The following is a 20,157-nucleotide window of genomic DNA, read 5'->3' as shown; positions in this document are numbered from 1 at the left end:
GTAAAACAACAAAGCAGGGAAGATCTGTGCTCCCTTCATAGTGTTTTCATTTTAAGGCTAACAATATTTGATGTCATATCACCTAACTATCTTCCCAGAAATTTACAAAGACCTTTATTATCTGAATGGCATTCCAATACTGTCACACTGAATTTTAATATATGCAAATTGCTAAATCACTGGCAGTTCTAATGACTGGAAAGCCCTCCTTCCCTCTCCTTTTATCCATCATGCAAAATCACCTTGATGCCTGTGAATTCATAAAGTTCGCTAAACTCTGCAGCTCCAGTTACCAACCCAAAGGTTATGCTGCAGATTCTGTGTCTCAACAGAGCCCCTCCTTTCCCTGGCTAAACTTCTGCTCATACACAGTTGCTGCCAAAGCCCACTCTCACACTCCCCCTTTTTCTTTTCCTGGTTGCTGCTCTCCAGCTGGAGTAATGGCCACACTGAAAGCATCCTCTCTGAAAGCCACTCGGTGCTCGTCAGCTCCTCCATGGAGAACAGCAGGCACGCCAGCCCAGCAGGGCCCCGGGGCCGTCTCAACGGCATCGGCGGGCCACGGGAAGGCAGCAGCTTCCTCCGGCATGCCAGAGAGACGCCCGATTCCTACCGAGACTCTCCTCACAGTGAAAGGTAAGACACACCGCCTCTTTGCTTTCAGCTGGCAAGACCTGGTGTTTTCCCAGATGGTTTCAAAGCTTGGGAGCACAGGCGAAAATGCGACAGGGCAGCCATTCACATAGGGCATACGTCTCCTTATTCATAAAGGTGGAGAGCTGAGTAGTAGTTCAAGTCCGCCAAAAGCATTTCTTCCCTTCTTGCCTCTGCTGGATTTAGTCCTATTAGCCAGCAGTTCACACTTGACAAAGCTCCATTGGAGTAATTGGGCAGAAATTTCCATTGAAAACTATAAACAGAACTTTGCCTAATTACCGATTTCATAGAAGATGCAAGTGAGAAGTCTGAGAGATTTTGCAGTGAGAAAGTAATGTTTTGATCCACAGGAGGAGGGCACTAAGGACTCCTAAGCAGTATAGAAATCATGACACCACCTACTTTCTGGAGTGTTCCAGCTCCTAAACTCCCCTTAACCCTTTATTAAGTAAAAGCAAGAAACACAAAGTGCAAGCCAGAGGGACTCAGGTCATTCTTAAATCAGGAATAGTTATAAATAAACCTGGCCAGGGCTTTTCCAACCATGTAATTTTTTTTGTCTGAAAAGATTGGTTCATCAGTTCCTAAGGTCTGCCTAGAAGTACATCAGTCACAAAAAAACTTTAACTGAGAAAATCCTGCTCAGGTTTAAGCTAGCATTTTCATACAAGATGGCTCCAGAATAGCAATTGAAAGATTGAGAAAGAAACAAGACATTTAAAAAGAGCTTTTCTCCCTGGAACTATAGGCAAAAGAAAAGAAAAACAAAAGGTTATGGACCAATTCTCTGAGGACTTTGAAATCACAAGAGATTTGGCCTTGTGGAGTGTCCATGATGCCAAAATTGCAGCCAGGCAATCCCCAAGGAGACTGAGTTGTGTAGGAGACAAATTGTGTTTTTCAGAAAAATTAATGCACACGTACGGGAAACACCATTTTTGTGGTACTTCCACTGCCACACAAACAACTGCTAAGCAGCAGGAAGAGGGCCCACTGAGGAAGGACCCTGAGTGTAGTACCACCAAGGTTAATAAACTATCCCCTCATTAAAAATTATGTGTTATTTACCATGGAATTTAATTTGAAGATACGTGGCTCACATGACATAAACAGCCATGGCTCCAATCCAGCAGAGCACTTTGACAAGATTATCTTTTAATTGTGCAAGTAGGCCCACTGAAATCAGCCAGATTACTCACATGGGTAGAGCTCAGCATGTGCTTAAGTGCTTTGCTGGATCAGGACCTGTAACAGTAAATACCATGTTGTCTCCTGCCTGGGAACCGAGCAGGATGCACAGCCACACGCCTGCCAATGGTGAGTAGTACAGCTTAGTACATTGGGCATCTGCATGTGAGAAGTGAAGACCATTCTTGCTGTCTGCCTGCATTGCATGGGACACCCAAAGCATCATTCTAATACGAACTGTTTAGATTTAATCCGGGGGGCAGCAATGGGGGAGAGGGGACACCATATTCCTTTTTGTTTCTCTGAGGAGAAAGAAGGCATTTCATCAATTATTGCGTCTCTTGAAGGTGGTACTACAGGTCAATAGCAGCAACATTTCTGTGATAATTCATCAGGCATTGACATCCTTGTCTGTGTCTGAAGCAATCACAAATTTGGAACATGGGAGATGATACTTCCCTGGGCATTAATTGCAGGCCTCATCTTTTTTTAGCAAGCAGGAAATACATCACCAATTGTTCCTGAGATGGCTTGTGTATATAAGGGAGAGAGTTATTTGGAACTAAAAATTACTCAGAAACATAAAGGAGTGTAGGAGCTGACAAATTACTTCCTGAAGCCATCAAATGTTGCTGTACTGTGAATTGGTAGCCCAAGGCTGTGTTCCCTCAATTTTCAATTTAAATTGAACAGACATTACAAGAGGTTGTTTTGCGTTACCCATACATTTGCTGCATCCCATGCCCTGCCACCCGTGTGCACAAGCAGTTTTATCTTGGATGTCCTTAGCTGTCTTACAGGAGAGAAGATCAAAAAACACTGTCTCTGCACAAAAGGCTGGACTATTTGATGAAGCTGGCAGCATATAGCAAGTTAATGTGTGCTGGACAGCCATGGGTATGCTCTGATCCCCTTTCACTGAGCCAGCATAGTTGGCCATGAAGCTGGATAAATCAATCACCTTTTAACCTTCCTTTCAGGATGGGCTACAGCTGTATGAGTTCAGCTCCTGAGCCTCAGATTGCAGACAGCAGCTAGTTAGCACTGCCCTGTCAGGGCATGGGGGAATAGACCAGAAATGTGTGAATGCACAACACTTTGGTATGAGTAACTTGACACTGTTGGAAGCCTGCACAGTACATTGAACACATTTAACCAACTCAAAGGGTTAACAGAACCAGTTTAGCTAAAATCCAGTGTGTCACAAAGACATATATCCAACAGTATACCAACTGGGAAAGTAGAAAGGTTTCAGTTTTTCAGACAATGCCTATTAAAAATGTGAAAAGGGATGAAAAGCTCGGTCATGAAAGCAGAAAAAATTACTTAATTCATCTAATGCACAGACCTATTCATTGCCCTTTGCTTGACCAACTTGATTAATTCCCATGCATAACTCCTGGTTTGGTTTTTTCCTTTCTCTTGCAATCAATGCACCTCTAGTGAAATCAATTTATGCTACTGCACATCTGTCCAGAATCTGTCCCCTTTTCTCCCTTTTCCTGTAACTCCATTTTTATCAAGTGTAATATGTGCAACTGAGTCACAGATTGGATTAGAAAGATGGATTCATGTTTATTTTGGTAATTTCAGGCCCAGATAAATAAACCACTAATGAAAAACTAAATAACTACATCAATCATAGACATATAGCATTTCTCAATGGGCCTGTGATGGAGTTTAGAATTATTTTAACTTTAGACACAGACAAAATTTGGGCAGGTGAATTTAGGATAAGAACAAAAGCAAAGACAGACCATGCAAAGTGTCATACTGGGCACTATGCTTTTGATCAAGTGGTTTTAGGCAGATCCTCACCTGGCATGAATCCATATGACCTCACAGCATGTCTACTGATTAAAACTAGTTGAGAGCTTCACATTTTTTGTTCTGTTTCTTTGGGACAAACCCTGTAATGGCACCTGAGCTTCATTTTCAGAAATCACTTCTGTCCACTACCCTTCCCACAGGAACAGGGACAAATTTTGCACAGAAATCATAGGCACTAGGCCAGACAAGCCTGTCTTTTGGCTTTTGTTCCCATTTGAAGACAAATGATACTCTGTGCTTCTTTGCAGATAGATCTACCAGCCGAGGTAACTAGCACCCAGGAGTGGAGCAGCACAAATGCTTCTCTGACTATCCTTGTTGATTAAAATTAGCAGAATCTGGCTCTATATCTTATCCAAACATTACTTTCCTCCCTAGCCTGAGACAGTTTGGTTGCCAGAAGAGGGTGAAGCCCCTAAAGGATTGTCCTTCAATTCCCTTCCTTTCTTTCCCCCTGTCTGTTTGCATGTACCCCAGATTCTGGTCAAATCCTTCCAGAAGTGTAGCAGCTGTTTTCCTTTTGAGAAAATACTTGCAAATGCATTTTGTTTCTGGCAGCCTGTCTGTCTCTGAATCCCATTCCTGGATTCATTCCAGAAAGTTATTCTGGTAAAAAATTTACAGCATCTCCATGGCTGGGATCTGGGAGTTTTGCTATGCTCCTCCTGCTTTCATATGTTTTAGCCCAGAGTCCCAGAAGTCAGCAGTTTATAGGATTAATAGGAGCAGGAAAGGTTCCTTAGTAGCCCTGTGTGAGGATGCTGGGGATCTTAAGGGAATCCCTGCCATTTCTCTCCCAGTCCACATGAGCTGCTGTTTTTACAGGTCACCACTGCTCCTGTGCTCGCAACCTGTCCCTATCTCTTTTCTTCAGGTATGTCTCAGCTATGACCACACCAGCTCGCATGTCACCCGTTGAATTTCACACTCCAACTTCTCCCAAGTCCCGCCCTTCCACAATGTCACCACCGGCTTCCAGCTTGACCGTCTCCATCCCTTCCGTGGCGGTGAGTCCCTTCATAGAAGAGGAGCGACCGCTGCTCCTGGTGACTCCGCTGCAGCTGCATGAGAAGTATGACCACCACCTTCAGCAGTTCAACTCCTTTCACCACAATGCCACCCATGAGAGCAACAGCCTGCCACCAAGTCCTCTGCGGATCGTGGAGGATGAGGAGTACGAGACCACGCAGGAATACGAACCAGCACAGGAGCCTCCAAAGAAACTCACCAACAGCCGGAGGGTCAAAAGAACAAAGCCCAACGGCCACATTTCCAGCAGGGTGGAAGTGGACTCTGACACAAGCTCTGAGAGCAGCAGCTCCGAGACCGAAACGGAAGATGAAAGAATAGGTGAGGATACACCATTCCTGAGCATACCGAACCCCGGGGCAACTGGTCTGGAGCCAGCCACTGCCTTCCGGCTGGCTGAAACCAGGACTAACCCGGCAAATCGCTTCTCCACACCAGAAGAGTTACAAGCAAGGTTGTCCAGTGTGATAGCTAACCAAGACCCTATTGCTGTATAAAACATAAAACACATAGATTCACATGTAAAACTTTATTTTATATAATGAAGTATTCCACCTTTAAATTAAACAATTTATTTTATTTTAGCAATTCCGCTGATAGAAAACAGGAGGGGAAGAAAACTTTTATAAATTAAATATACGTATGTACAAATGTGTTATGTGCCATATGTAGCAATTTTTTACAGTATTTCAAAAATGGGGAAAGATATCAATGGTGCCTTTATGTTATGTTAAGTTGAGAGCAAGTTTTGTACAGTTACAATGATGGCTGTCCCATAGTATTTTGCAAAACCTTTTAGCCCTCAGTTGTCCTAGCTTTTTTGTGCACTGCATTATAATGACTGGATGTATGATTTGCAAGAATTGCAGAAGTCCCTCTGGTTGCTTGCTGTAGAGTCTCCAAATCAGAAAGCCCTGTAATGGCACTCCCACCCTACTCCACCAGAAAAACACACGTATAAACACACAGAGTCAGAAAGGAAAAAAAAAAATTAAAAAAAAAAAAAAAGATAAAAAAGTTAAAAAAAAAAAAGTTTCTTATATGAGAACTTTTATTTGCTTTCCGTATATGAGATGAGTTTTGTCTGCTCTCTGCCAGCCAAAAGGTTTGCTTCTTTGAGCACTGGGATAATAGTAGATCCAACAGCATGCTACTATTAATTACAGCAGGATAACAAAAAACATACAAACAAAAAAAAAAAAAAGCCAACCTGCATTAAGTAATGTTACTTATAGAAAGGAAATAATACTGTGATTTTAAACCAAATATATTATTAATCAGAGGTCAGCTTGTAATCACTAGGAACTGCCATTTCATTACTTTCCAGATATTAATTGTTCTAGTTATCCCTTAGGAAATGGGTTAAGTTAGCTGAGGCTTTGAACCCAATACTCTATTCAAACAAAAAAAGAAAAAAAAAGGAAGAAAAAAAAAAAGAAAAAAAAAAGATAACATTTATATTAGTTTATGTTAATGGGGCAAATATAATAGATACCTGTAATCAAGCAAGGAAGAGATCTAGCTGGAAAACAAATGCCACTAATAAAAGTGCAATCAGCTTTCACCTCTATTTCTTAATTTTGATTTCTAATACATGACTTATTCTTTTGTTTCTACTCAATTTTCTTCCCCTTTTTCCCTTCCTCAGAAAGAACCCTGACAAGCTTCTAGCAATACCTTTTTAGAGTTGCTGTTGGAGTACGGCTTACTCTTGGACAAAGAAAGGCCTTTCAGGGAGGAATATGATTTGCTGAATGGTTAAAAAGTATAGGCACGTAGGAGGGACAAAGCAAATGTGTGGAGCTTATTTCCACTCACCTTTACTGACTCCGTTACTTGGGTTGAGAGAGGCAAGGCTGATGCAGAGCCCATTTATGAAGGTAAGCACACCATGTGAGTTACAGCCCTAGTAACCCATGTGTGACTATTTAATATCAGTGTTTTTATAGCCAGTGACAGTCTTGAAGTCATTGACTAGTAATGAACAAGGATGCTGCCAGTGCTGGAGCAGATGCATCCATCCAGACAGAAGCAAATGGACTCTATTTGCACTGAATTCCTATCAGTTTAGTCAGGGTCACTCTGCCTCTTCTACTTTTGATTTTTTGTTGTGTTTTCAGTTGGCACAGCATTGACTCAGGATTGATGTGGAAAACAAATGTTTTTCCTAGACTCTGGGGATTCTGAAAATGAGAACATGTGTTTTACAGGTATTACTGAGCTCTAAATAAGAGCCCTGTCAAGACAAAAATACTTTCAGCCAAACTACACTCATCCTTTGGGCCATATTCTGGTCCTAGTTAAATGAAGAGAAATACATCAAGGAAATTTTGTGAGATGCAAACCTGAGGAACAAAAGTCTCAACTCAGTAAATTGTTCAAGCATATGCTTATGCTAATCCCAGCAAAAGTTACCTTCAGCATGTGCTAGACTCTCATTGACACATCCAGCACATGCAAAAAGTTAAGTATGAGCCTAAGAGTTTTGCTGAACAAGGTGTCCTATTGATTTGAGACAGAGAGCAAAGTATAGCAAAAGAAGATCTTTGCCAGGATGACAAAAATCAGTGAGCTCCTCACTGTGTTAATAACCATATCACATTGGTAAGAATACAGGTGAGTCTATCTGAACACCAGATGCAGCAGAAAAAGAGCAAAAAAAACCTTAGCATAGGAAACAAAGTTGTCCACTAGAATGTCAGTGGTAGAACCAAAAGGCTAGGAAACTAGCACAGCTTTGGGCTATGTGGTGGCTGAAATGGCACTGCTTATTTGAGAAATCCGTGGAAGATGGCAAATACATACTGTCTGGATTTAAGTCCCCTTTGCCATTTTTCCCTAGCTGGCATGTACTTGAACACACTTTGCCTTTGCAGACTGAAACATAAGCTCTCTACAAATTCTATACGCCATATTCTCATTTTCATCCCTTTAGTCATGCCAATTTATCTGCAATCCCATGCAGCAGAATATCTCTCTCTCCAGTAACTCTGCAACTCAGTAGTACCGAAGCAGAAGGTCAGGTGGACTTTCCTAATGAAGGCCATGAGTTTCCAAAAGATTTGCACTGTCGAGTTTCCTTGGACGCTTGAATATCTGTACCTTCAGGAAGGCCTCTGACACGGCAAAGGCCTTGCAGGACAGAAAAAGGATGGCAGAGAAACAAGAGATTTGCCCCAAAATCACCCATCTTACTGGCAGAATAGAGATTATAAGACAGGTCTTTTGTGAACTCCTCCAGTATATATCAACCACAAGGCCAGGTCTCATTGAAGTATCTGTAATAGCCCAGACAGATGAATGAGGACGGAAAGGGAACATGCCTTGCCATTGAGTAGATTATTTGACTACTATCACTGTTATTGTGGAGGGACAGTAGAAAATGAAGGAGAAAGTCCATATTTGGGAGCTGTATATGTGAGATTTACTTGGTATAGGTCTAGGGAAAAATGTCACACCTCTTCTGTTGCAATGCCTCAGAGTCAAATTGCTGTGCAGTTCCTGCTATTCCTACCCCTCAGAATATCCACAATGTGTTACAAAGCAAGCATGAAATTAGGCTGGAGACTTCACATGGACCTAAGAACAAGAAAATACAATTGGGGATATGGCTGCCTAAGCCCTTAGATCTTTGTGAAGAATCCAGCCTTACAGCACAATTCATGCAGCAGTGAATTCAGGAATTGCCCTGGCTTGGCACGCACAGAAGCGGGAAGAGGACACAGCCCCTCACCTCTCAACTTGTGTTCATCACACTGTGAGGGTGTTTCACGTCAGTCAGGTCCACACCCAGAAGTTAGTGAGTCTACCTGGCCACAGGTGCTTCTGGCAGGCTGCAGCCAGTTCCTGCTGGCCAAGGGGCTGGAGGCTGCAGCAGCACGGAGCAGAGCCAGCAAGTGCCTATGGAAAAGGCCAGATCCCCTGTTGGGGATATTTGCTTAATTTCCCAGACCTTTGAGCTAGGCAGTCCCAACACCTTTGAGCCATCACTGTGTGATGCTTGCCAGTTCCTTGGCTGAAAGTCATGGCAAGAAGAAACATACTTTGAAGAGGGAGGAAATATTCCAGTGGTGGCAGAGTTGTTAAGATTGTCCTGGTTTATTTCTGTGTCTCTTAGTTTGAGCCATGAGGTTTTCCTATGTATGTGTTTATATGCAGGAATTCCAAGATGAAAGGCTTTTTTCAAGAGCGTATAGCTAGATTATATTGGTACAGCCTGACTATTTAAGGAGTGTAAATAATTGCAGCTCCATACAGGTTCTCATGCAACAGAGAAAAGCCTACTCCCTCCTTTTGGCCCAGTTATTCCCTTCCTCACTTGAGCCACCCCAACATACCCAGGTTTAAGAGATCAGTCACTGCCTTTATCAGGGAAACAGGAAAGCTCCTTCTTTCCAGTACTCCAAAACAACAATGCTGCATCTCCCTGCTTCTCTCACACACATTGCAAGCAGTTTCCTGAGCACCCAGGATAGCAAACTGGTGTCTCCTCAAAGGACACACCTCTCAGCCTGTTGAGCACTTCTTGGCCCTGCAGTGTGGCTACTTACCATTACCTGGGTCTTACTTCTAGTAAGAAACAAAAAAGCACCTATGAAATGCTGCAGAGAAGGGCAGACAAAGAACATGGCCAATTTTCATCATTTGTAATTCTCTATTCTATTGTAAATATGTCTTGTACATATGTGGATGTTTTCATTATTTACTGTCTTTATGGATATTGTGTTAAATGAGACGCTCTTAGTTTATTGTGTAACACTGTAAATAACATAACATCCTTTATTATTTATGCATAGGCATCTAACACTCAGAGAAAGTTATCCTCATATTATTTTAAGATATATGTCAAAAAGATGTTGCATTTTTTTCTTTCGCTTTGAAAAAATTGTAATATATCCTCTTTTTCCCCTCTTTTCCTTTAAAAAAAAAAACGAATGCTAATTTATTGTTCAGGAGAGAAAGGGGATGTAACTGAAAGGCAAACTGTTCAAAGAACATGCTGTGGAAGCCACAAGCTACTGATAAACTAAAGAATTTATTACCCCAAATACAGCAATAAGTAATTGTTGATTTATTAAGGTTTTGTTATTCATTTTCAGTAAAAGAGGTGCTGGATTAAATTGTTTATGTGTGGTCCTGGCCCAGCTGCTCAGCAGACTGTGCCAGGTCCCTAGCTACCATCTTTCTGTATCCAAACATTGTTGTAAAGGTCTTGTTCTATTGTTGTGGACCACTGTTCCTTGAGATTTCTGACTCATCCCTATGGGGGTCTCTGGCAGACACTCTTGTTCCTACAAACATTTTTAGTTTCTTAAGTTAGAATTATTAGCTCTACCCTGACCATTACTACTTAAAATGGATGGGGTTTGGGGAGAGGGAGGAGTTGGGGGGGGCAGAAATGACACAGTCTTGGGACTGTGGGAGGCTGCTCTACAAAAATGTCACCTCACTGTTCAGCAACAGTCAATAAAGCAAAGCAGATACTGGGAACTCTTAGATGGCACCACCATGCCACTATATACAATTATTATTTGTGCCAGTTGTAAATACAATGAGTGGTCCTGGTCTTCTTGTCTCAGGATAGAAATAGTATAACAGGGAAGGGTTTGAAGGGCAACCCAGGTCAATAAATATCTGGAGCTGGTGAGGTCTGGGGAGCACTGGGTAGGCTGAATATCATTATTCTGAAAGAAAGGACAGCAGAGAAAAGATATTAAAGGTCTGCTGAAACATACTTATCTTGTAGAAGGTAAGAACGGACTGGATGTTTAATACCTCTTCCAATAAAAGAAATGGAGTTATCAATCAAAACTACTGGGCACCGTATTCCCAGAAAGATGTAGCTCTTCATGTAAGGGGTAGGAAACTTGGAGAATTACTTGCTGCAAGGGATTGTGGATTGTAAAACTTTCCATGGGTTCATGGTGGGGGCCAGATCTTATGCATTAATCCAATGAGGATTACTAAATCCATGAAAAACACATCAGATGCGGGAAATAACTGAACTGAAAACGTGGAGATTGTATAAATTGGAAATACTGTGTAAACTAGTGCTGCTCTTACCTTCTCCAACTCTCTGCCACACTTGGAAAGAAGGACGGCAGATATCCGATCTGGCTGTTGTTAACGAGCATTAAGCAAGAGAAGGAAATCTAGGCATGAGCAGAGGAGAGAGGAATGCAGTAAAAATGTTTTGGATGTGTTTCACATCCGTTTGTTCCCAGGGCTAGTGCTCCCAGGCTTACCTGTGGGTGCAGAATGAGATGCCAAACTGAGAATGGATGGAGAAATGGGAGGGAGGGAGGGAGGGAGGCATTTCTCCACAAGGTCTGGAAGCAGATGGCGTCAGGGAACACTACAGGAAAATCAAGCAAACCCTTCTCATTTCTGCAGCCCACAGCTGGGTATGCTCTTAGCATGCCAACTCCACCCAGTTATGAGCACATGATTTGGAGAATGCATTCCCCAAGTTAATTCTCTCTGTCTCAGTTACAACTGATGGGAAGAAAACTATCTCAAATGCCTTGAGAGGTTGCAGTCAGTGATGACTAACCTGTGTAGCAGAAGCAAAGCAACATGGGCTGTGCATAGGTTATGAGCCTGATAACTCTTCTTTACTGAAAACATATCCTTGACAATGGTACTTTCAGAGCTAAATCAATCCCATTCTACCTTAAAAAAAATAAAATAAAAAATAAAATAAAATAAAATAGAGCCTTAGGGATTTCTGACCCCAGAGAGCCTTTTCTACCTGATGCTGTGACCTTTTGTTGGAGTTATTTCAGAATAGCTCTCATTAGAAAATGCTATTGATTGCACAAGTTATTTCACGTGTCTCCAGACTAAAGCTGTCAGGAGAAATGTCATAAACCACTGATATCCTCCTGATGTCCCCATTTCCACGCATGAAGACAAGGACTAAAGGACAGTTCAACATCTTCCAGCAAGGAAGAGGTGGAACAAGGTCAGGTCAATACACATCTGGAAAGGTTGCCATGTCACTGGGGTTGGGCACAATATGGTGACTCCAGAAGGTATTTAGAGTGCTGCACTTTCTAAGCATTGCAGGGACTGTCAAAACCTGAGACAAAGCCTTCAGCATGAGTGGAATAATTTCCTTGAAAGTTAGACCTTACTCTCTAAGGTTTTAATTCCACATGGTAGCCAAGCACCAACTTTAGTTGGAAACTGGATTTCTAATGTAAATGGCAGCTGCTAAGTTTCCACTTAGGTTTTTCTCCCCTTGGGAATAGCAGGAGTTCCCTGCGCTGGATGTAATGCCTTAGGAACTAGAGAGGAACCCTGGCAGCAGTGCATAGCAAACACCTGAAATAAGGCCAGCTCATTTGATGACAGCAGCAGAGGAGGTGTCAAGGGAGTCTTTGCAAGGTTATATGCACATCAGTTGGTAGGGAGTACAGCGATTGTTAACAACTGATTAAGTCATTACTCTGGTAATGGCCAATTTGGAGCCATGCTTCAGAAGCCAGATATTGTGTGGGAGGTATTTTAACTTACCCTGCACATTACTGCATCAGTTGGGTTATGCATTCTCTATGTGTACACACACACATACAGTCTCTCAATTTTCTGTAATGATTTCCTGATGTTCAGTGCATGCTCAGTGACAGGAAAGGAAAAAATGTCACAACAAGGCCATTCAGCAGCTGCAAAACTGCCTGCATCCAAGAGAAAACACTTTTCCTCCTCAGAGATGAAAAAAATTGAGGGTGGTATTTGTCCTGTAAAACAGGTTGTCCTGTAAAAAAAAAAAAAGCTGTGAAAATATAGAAAGGGAATGCCTCTTTCTTCCCCAGTTGGACAGGCTGGGTCACAGATTGCAGAGGAGCTTTCACAGGGCCACAGCTGAGAAAGGACTAGCAAGGTGAAGATTAAGGGGACTCCAGCGAGGGTAAAGGGTGGCTTGTGCCTCTCATTTCATTGAAATAACTCTAGAACAATGGATTCAATACCAAACAAACAAAAAAATAGACTCACTAAAGATTCCCAGATGTTGAGTATTGGGCTTTCTGTATGTGGCAAAGAGAGACAACTTCCAAACAGCAATTATTGTCCCATATTCTGGTTCTCAGGATGTTCCCATTTTGTGCTCCCCTTCCTCACCATAAAGGGCCCAAAGCTGAGGGTGAGGTGAGTCAGATCCTCCACAGAAATGGACAGTAATAAATATAAGAAGACCCGTGCCTAGAGCAGCATTCCTAGAGAAAGCAAAGGGAACTACTAGTGCTGTGAAAGCAGTAATCCAAAAATAAAGGCCAATTATGAAATAAAACCTGCTTAGATGAATGCCACAGTATAAATCCAGGAACCTGAAATTTAGCATCCTGATTTAAAATCATCCCCTAATCAAAGCTCCAGAAATGTGGTCCTATTGATACATGAACCATTTTAATAATTAAAAATGCCCTGTAATTCAGTCTACTTAATTAGTTATCTGCACATGCTATCTTATCATATACAACTAAAACATACAGTATTTATCTGATAGCTAATGATTATGAAATAAAGCTGAACATAATAAAACTCCAAATAAAAACTGGCAGACTACAGCTATCTTGTGTCTGTTTTTATAATCAACCTCTCAGTTGTCATGGTACTAAATCACACATTCCGGGTCATATCAATGCAATAGCAGAAAGGAACTCTTATGTAGTAACCCTGTTAGGTTCATTTCCAAGTGCCAGCTTCCTTCAAATAGAACTTGCATGGTCTGTTACAAGTTCTGATGACTGAGGGAACAGAATGGATGTTCATGTAACATAAAGTCCAGGTAAGAGGATTGTTATTACAGGGATTCTACATGCAGCCCTTTATTTTGCTGTGCAATACAGTCCAGAGCTTATCTAATTATTTTTGTGCCTCTCATAATTAGTTAAAATCTCCATTTTAGAGCTTAAGATGTCAAAACCATGGTATTTTTAGCAAACTTCACTTTCTGTCTTACAACTTCATTTGACTGACAAGAGCGGTACTGGCTCAGCAGCAGAACAGCTCTCAGCTTGGTCCTGGGGTGGTTGCAGTAGGCCTTCAGCTGCAGGGGAACCACATGCTTTCTACTCCCTGTTATTTCACCAGAATCACATCATCAATGTCAGCACGTACTTCCATGCTGCTCTTACAAAAGATTTTTGATTCTAAAAGAGCTGATTTTGTCTGTTTCCCACCTCTTTCCATATGCATACACCACATCGTTTAGATTTTTTAAATTTTTTTAAAGAGATGGGCATGGCAGGGGGAATAACAAAGCCTATGCTATGAGATTCTGTCTCAGAAGTAAAAGGTAAACTTTGCCAAAGAGACCATATTTATCTTTGTCACATACACTGAGCAAGATACCCTTCATCTCAAACTGAGGTGATGGGAAATGGACCATACTGCCTGTGGAAACTGATGATGCTGAATTTCAGGGCAGAAGCTCGAGCCCCCTTGGAGTCTGTCACCCAGAGGCCTGAATGCCCGGGAGTTCCAAAAGCATTTCAGAGTATTGCTCTAAACAGACGGCTGAGTGCGTTGTAGTGCGTCAAGCCCTTGGCATGTGTGGAGGTTCCAAAGGTCAGCCATTCCTGGCTGCAGCTTGCTTTCAGGGGTGTTTAGTGCTCCCACTCTGGCAGGGAAGACCCTCGGCTTGAAGTCACCCAGCCAGAGCTTTCACCCTGAAGCAAACTGAGACACTCAGGATATCAGCGGTGCTCCTTCCAGCCCAGGGGAGGAAACAAATGCACAGCTTGACTTTCTGTGTATTGGCCTGAAACCAGACACTGTGTCAATACTCGGCTATGACAGCTATGGTAGTCAGAATTACTTCAGAACAGAGGCATCCGGTGACTTAGAAGCTGAACAATCTCTTGCACCAAAGAGCAAATGTTTTCCCTGATTTCTTGGAGGGGTGGTGGTTGGGAGCTGAGATGAAATGCAATGGAAACCTGCAGCCTGCAGGCTGGGTTAGCATCCTTCAAAGCCTGGGGGCACAAAAAGCACTCAACAACAGATGGTCTCACCCACTACCAACATGGAACCTCACCCTTGTACATCCGAGCACCGACATGAGTGTCCAGTGACTGCAGTTTTGTAACCAGCTGTTGCATTCACCTATAGATAAACATTGTACCTATGTAGCAAGAACTTGCAGGATATTATCCACTGCCCATGCAAGATATTTATTTTGCCTAAAGTATGTAACTGCACTCATCCAACTGTTGACTCTCACAAAGGACTCCTTAGTAACTCCAAGGGTCTGATCTCTCTGTGAGAGTCCCCTATATTTTGCAAGCTGGTATCCCTCTAAGTTGACAGGATATGCCCTTTGCTGCTGATAGCAAAATAGCAGTGGCAGCAGAGAGCCAGTCATGCACTGGCCATAAGGCTAATTAGCTAGACTTGTGCTCAACAGATGGCATTTCTAGGAATTGCTGAAATATCTCTATGGCTAAACATAGTGGTCCTAACTCTCACTCTTGTGCTGAGGCTAGTAAAGCCATCTCACCATCTCTCTCACCAAGATATTTGACTCAGTCCAAGTACAAAATCACCTATAATGTATATGCTGAATTCTGCCTCTCTGGAACAGCCTTTTCCACTATTGCATTAAACAAGTAAGATATCTGAGGTCAGATTCTGGAGGAGGGGCTTGGAAAAGCACAAAATCTCGCAAGCAGATGAAGAAAAAGAATCCTACCTATGAACCATTAATGCTTTTGTTCATCCCTAAAGAAAAAAAAGATTGTTCACTTTTAACATAGAAATTAAAAGAACTGGGTTAAATGCATAGAGTCTTCACCCCTGCCCTTCCCAGGAGAAACTTTGCTGCTTTTCTTCATCCTTGAAGAGTAATAATTTGCCCTGGAGCAGAAAACCTTCTACAAGTATTGTAGCCCTGATTTGCATGTGCTGATTAGCCTCAGTATCACCACAGTTTAGTTGTGCAGATGAGCACTCCGAAGCCTCTCAAAAGACAATGTATATTCCTTGCCTTCATTCACAAAGCTGCAAAGGTCTGGCAGCTTGTGAGTTAGTGTTTTGCCAATAGTAATCACTAATTCAATGCCTGGCATTAAAAATAGGATTGCTAATTCTATTAATAAGTGCTAGTGATGATGTCACAGTGCTATGTAGTACATAACCTTGTTATAGCTGAAGTTTGTTACCATGTTTTTGGGTTCTCTCTCATCTAATATGCAGGAAGTTTCAGCTGTAAATGGCCTGTTTGAAATATGAAATACCAATCCCATGTAATGTCCCAGTACTTGAAATTACTCCAGAAAATAAATCTATCTGATCCTAGTGCCATTAATAGAAAGAGAGAGGAAACTATTTCTGCTGGTGGCTGAAAGACAACAAAGCTGCTTGGAGTGTTCAGTAACAGTCTGGTCATGTTCCATAATGTCTGAAGATGACTTTCTAGATTGCATGTGAAAGAGGCAGTGACCAGCTTCAACGGCAGGAGGACAAAGATCATCTCTCTGCTGCTCCCATTTTCTATTATTCTAGTAATTCTGCTTGGATGTCTCCATGTGGAGTAGGGCAAGAAGCTGACCAGCAGTCAGTATTTAGGACCTTTGGGGAAGAAAGGCAGTAACAGTTCAGGAGGCATAATTGAATAGGAGTGACATAAATTTCATGCTGAGGGAGCAAAAATTCAGCATAGCTCTAACACTTAGGAATGCCCCACCCCTATTAGGGATGGCACCACAGGTCTTTGGGCTGAATAGCTGGGACCTGCAGCCCTGTTTTGAACCCACATATGGACCTTGTTTCCTTAACACCTACATGCTGCAGTGAGTGCAGTGGCCCAAGACAGGAGAAGCACTTTGATTTTTTAAATATAGAAAGCTAATTCTAGAGAGGCTGTGCACAGCAGTCATCTCTTCTGTCTCCTATGTTAACAGGAACACATTTGCTGCACATCAAGAGCTAGTACTACAAGGAGGAACAAAACGTGTGGGACTATTGTATTATCCAGCTTCATTAGATAGAAGATTGCTGTTGAAGAAGCAGCAGTTTTCTTGTCCATTGCAAACAATTAGGCACAGTGGGCAGAAACAGCATGACAGAAGTTACCCCAGTTTGATCAGGACTGGAGGAAAATAAATGTGAAATGAAACAGTCAGTAAGGCAGTCTGCCGCACTGCAGGGAGAGGTCTGCTTCCTTCCTGGCACTGAGACCCTCCACAGCAGAAAAAAATTACAATGGATTTCAGCAATTAATAGCAGTGGGCTTCCAGAAACTGAAGACTTTCCTCATTTACTCTACAAATGGAGAAAGAGTGACTTAACTCAGTGGCTGGGGCATGTTTATATGGCTGTCCACAAATGACTCCCAGGCACTGGGCCAGTCAGCAGGCCTGTGCCACATCTGAATGGTGCTCACTAGAGCATTCCTGCATCCTTGCTGCTTCTCAGTAGAAACACACCCATCTTCCAAAATGTGACCTAAATACTGAGCCTAATCCTCAGTCTGATCTTTGTCCTGGTTATTTGGTTCTAACTCCACCCTGACCTCAGACAACAAAGGCACACTAGAAAAACAACAAACTGTTCCTTGCACTCAGATGGGGACAAAGTTTTGCCTTTTGATCTTTTGCCCATCTAATTTTACTCTGAGATCTCAGCTTAATTCCAGGGTGGTTGCAACCAAAGCACCTTCTGAGAAAAGTGGTGTTCCTGTTTTGCCCCTCTTAATCCCACCCAAGACAGCTTTTCACCTGCGGAGGACTGCAATTTTTCCCTGCAGAAGGATTAGCAGCCAACCAGGTAACATTTTCTTGCTGCCCCATAGGACCCTAGGAGTTGGTAAACTGGGTTTTTCGAGGTGTGCTGTGGCTGTCTTGCAAGGATAGACAGCAATTATCAGGTTGCACTTCAGCACTGCAGTTTTGTCACTTCTGTGACATGGTCTGTAGGCCCTGCCCCAGCTCAGAGGCTCAGCTAGACTCTCACAGACCATCATCTCTCTGCAGTTATGCATAGATGGAAAACAAATTGGTGTATACGGCCAGAGAAGTCCTCCTATGTTAGCCACAAGAAAAGGAGTGGTCCACCTGAACAGGGACAGGCACTGTGAAAGGTGAAGACAGACCAAGGCAGACAGTTCTTCTGCAGCACACCTTGCCCCTTGGACATACCTGTTGTTTCCACCATTAACAACCTCTGTCCCCCACAATTACTGAACCAGTACCCCTTCTCACAAGAAGGACCCCAGCAGCATTTACATAACATTGATACTAGCTGTTGTAGCTATAATTACTAAAATCTGTATGTCTGTTAACAATTTGACCCACGCAAGGTCATGTGTTGGGGGAGGCTCTTCTAAACCATTGATACTGTATTGCTTCCCTACCTTAATTTGCACAAAATGGAGCAGAAAGTCCCCTGCTCTCTAGCTGTTCCAACTTCTTCAATAAAAACCTCTCTTAAAGACAATTATCTGCAATTCTAAGAATTTTTCACTTGAAACTGCACTTTAAAAAAAGACACATAAAGGCCTTAATCATGTTGAAATGTATTGTCTGGCTAGTTTTTCAGTTGAGGGAGCTAAGTTACATACTGGCTTCCATGCAATTGCAAGAGAAATAAAAGACACTTCTGGAAGTGGGAAATAGCCTAAGCAAGGTAAAAGTCAAGAAGGTTAATTATTTTTTTTTAACTGTGCATTGAAGTGTAGCCCCTTAGAAAGTCATTTTCTGGATATGTAGACAGTGTTGCTGTAGGCAACAAGAGTAAGCCAGAAATTCGATCAGATTGTTGGTCTCACTTTAATGCTGATCTTCCCTATCCAGTGCTATTCATGCATTTAAAAACTCTGTGAGAGGGCAGGCAAAGTCAATTTGAGATCAAGTGTGCCAAAGGCTAAATGAAAGCAGTAGGAAAGGGTTTCCAGAAGTTGTGGACAAAATAAAAGGAAAACCAAGGTATCATCTCAGTTGCAACTGAGTCCCTGTAGCCTCTTTATTCTGTTTTATGCAGGGAGGTACCCAGGCTTTGAACAGTGTCAGATGATTAATTTTGAAATTAATGAGATCTTTAGAAAGAAATATGTTAACAACTCCAGTATTTAACCTATTTACCAGCTATAGTAAATGTTTTCTTGGATGTATTGCTCAAGTAGCACTGTCCTGACTGCAGAAATGCAGACAGCAAGCATATGGATTGTGCAAACTATTCAGTACACAAGCCAGTAATGCTGAGACCAGCAGAGAAAGGCCTGTTTGCTGCAGTCTCATATAGAAAGGACATACTAAAAGGAGGCAGAGAGACTGGAAAAGTAGGTGTTAGTCTGTTTAGTCATGTCAGCTTTCTCAGGCTGTTTAATGGCAGGCAATAAAAAAATTCTTTCAAGGACACTGACTCAGCTTCGGCCAAGGCATCTCCGCTAGGTGCCTTCTGGAAGGATTGAATTCAGTCATCTTCTTCAGTACGCAATTTCTTTCTCCAGTGTCTGGAAGGAATGGATCTGCTTTATCCAGCATGCACTGTGCTGCCTTGTATCTTCCCATTCCTGGTCTCTCACTGAGGAACTTCAAGTGGATGGGAATATTCCCTTCCAGCCTTGAACAGATCCAGTCTATTCAAGGCAGAGTATCTATAGCCAACTACACAGCTCTTCCCTTCCAGGACTGGGCCACCAGTTTATATGTGAAAGTGTTATTTCATCTGGTTCCCAGGCTGACATATTTTATGAAGGAATGCCAGCAGAGGGGTTCCTTTTCACCTCAGAGGTCTGAATTTAAGCTCACGCTTTAATCACCCTAATATCCTGAGCTGATGCTTGGAAGATAAATCCAGCAGAGAAGCTTGGTGACACCTCCCAAATGGGGTTTTGGGATGGAAAGTGTACAGTAAACTAGTTAAAAAGCAAGTGTACTGACCAGAGAGGACACAAGCACATATATAAAGACCAAAAAGTCTACTGTGCTCATGACAAAACAGAATGGCAAAGAAACAGCAAACCTGCAGACATCTCATCCACCATGATGTCACGCTTAGTCGGAGTGGAGTCTGACAAGGCCACAAACTGCAGACAATTTTACCCAGCTTTTGGGACTATCTGTGAATACATTGAAGGGCTGGACTTGCACTTATATGCAAGGCATGAACCCTGGCCATTTTCTACAGTTCTGAGTTATCAGACATAGTACATGATCAGGTAAGTAAGGGAGTCAATTTTGACCTAGATTTTCAAAGGTAATTTTCATCTATTCCTGTTTTTCAAAGAACCTATATTTACTTCCTTGTTTCAGGATGACATCTCTCCCAAAACTGGGCATAATCTTTGGTTTTGGGACAGAAAAATATCTGCTTGTGGGACTTGCATTTTTATGGATGTCTGTATGTGTTAACAGAAGCACGGTGAATCTGTTTAAACTGTTTCAGCAGCTCAGAGTTATGGTGTCAGATTTTTTTCAGATTAGTCCTTTTAGCAGCTGATAACATATG

General features: G+C 42.3%; 1 protein-coding gene across 12 annotated transcripts in view; it reads left to right on the top strand.

Annotated features, from left to right (window-relative positions):
- The window catches only part of NRG1 (neuregulin 1), a 283,305-nt gene extending 273,523 nt beyond the window's left edge, over positions 1-9,782 (top strand). For all 12 annotated transcript variants that reach the window (XM_039724163.1, XM_039724160.1, XM_039724159.1 and 9 more), the window contains 2 exons: positions 433-636; positions 4,550-9,782. In XM_039724163.1, the coding sequence (XP_039580097.1) occupies positions 433-636; positions 4,550-5,201 (856 nt within the window). In that variant the 3' untranslated portion in view covers positions 5,202-9,782. The remainder of the gene's footprint in view (positions 1-432; positions 637-4,549) is intronic.
- Positions 9,783-20,157: the final 10,375 nt, after the last annotated feature.

This window comes from Passer montanus, unplaced genomic scaffold, assembly GCF_014805655.1.
Source record: "Passer montanus isolate IOZ18808 unplaced genomic scaffold, ASM1480565v1 scaffold52, whole genome shotgun sequence".
NCBI lineage: Eukaryota > Metazoa > Chordata > Aves > Passeriformes > Passeridae > Passer > Passer montanus.
Note: the sequence above shows the minus strand (reverse complement) of the source record. Positions and strands in the feature narration are given on the sequence as shown.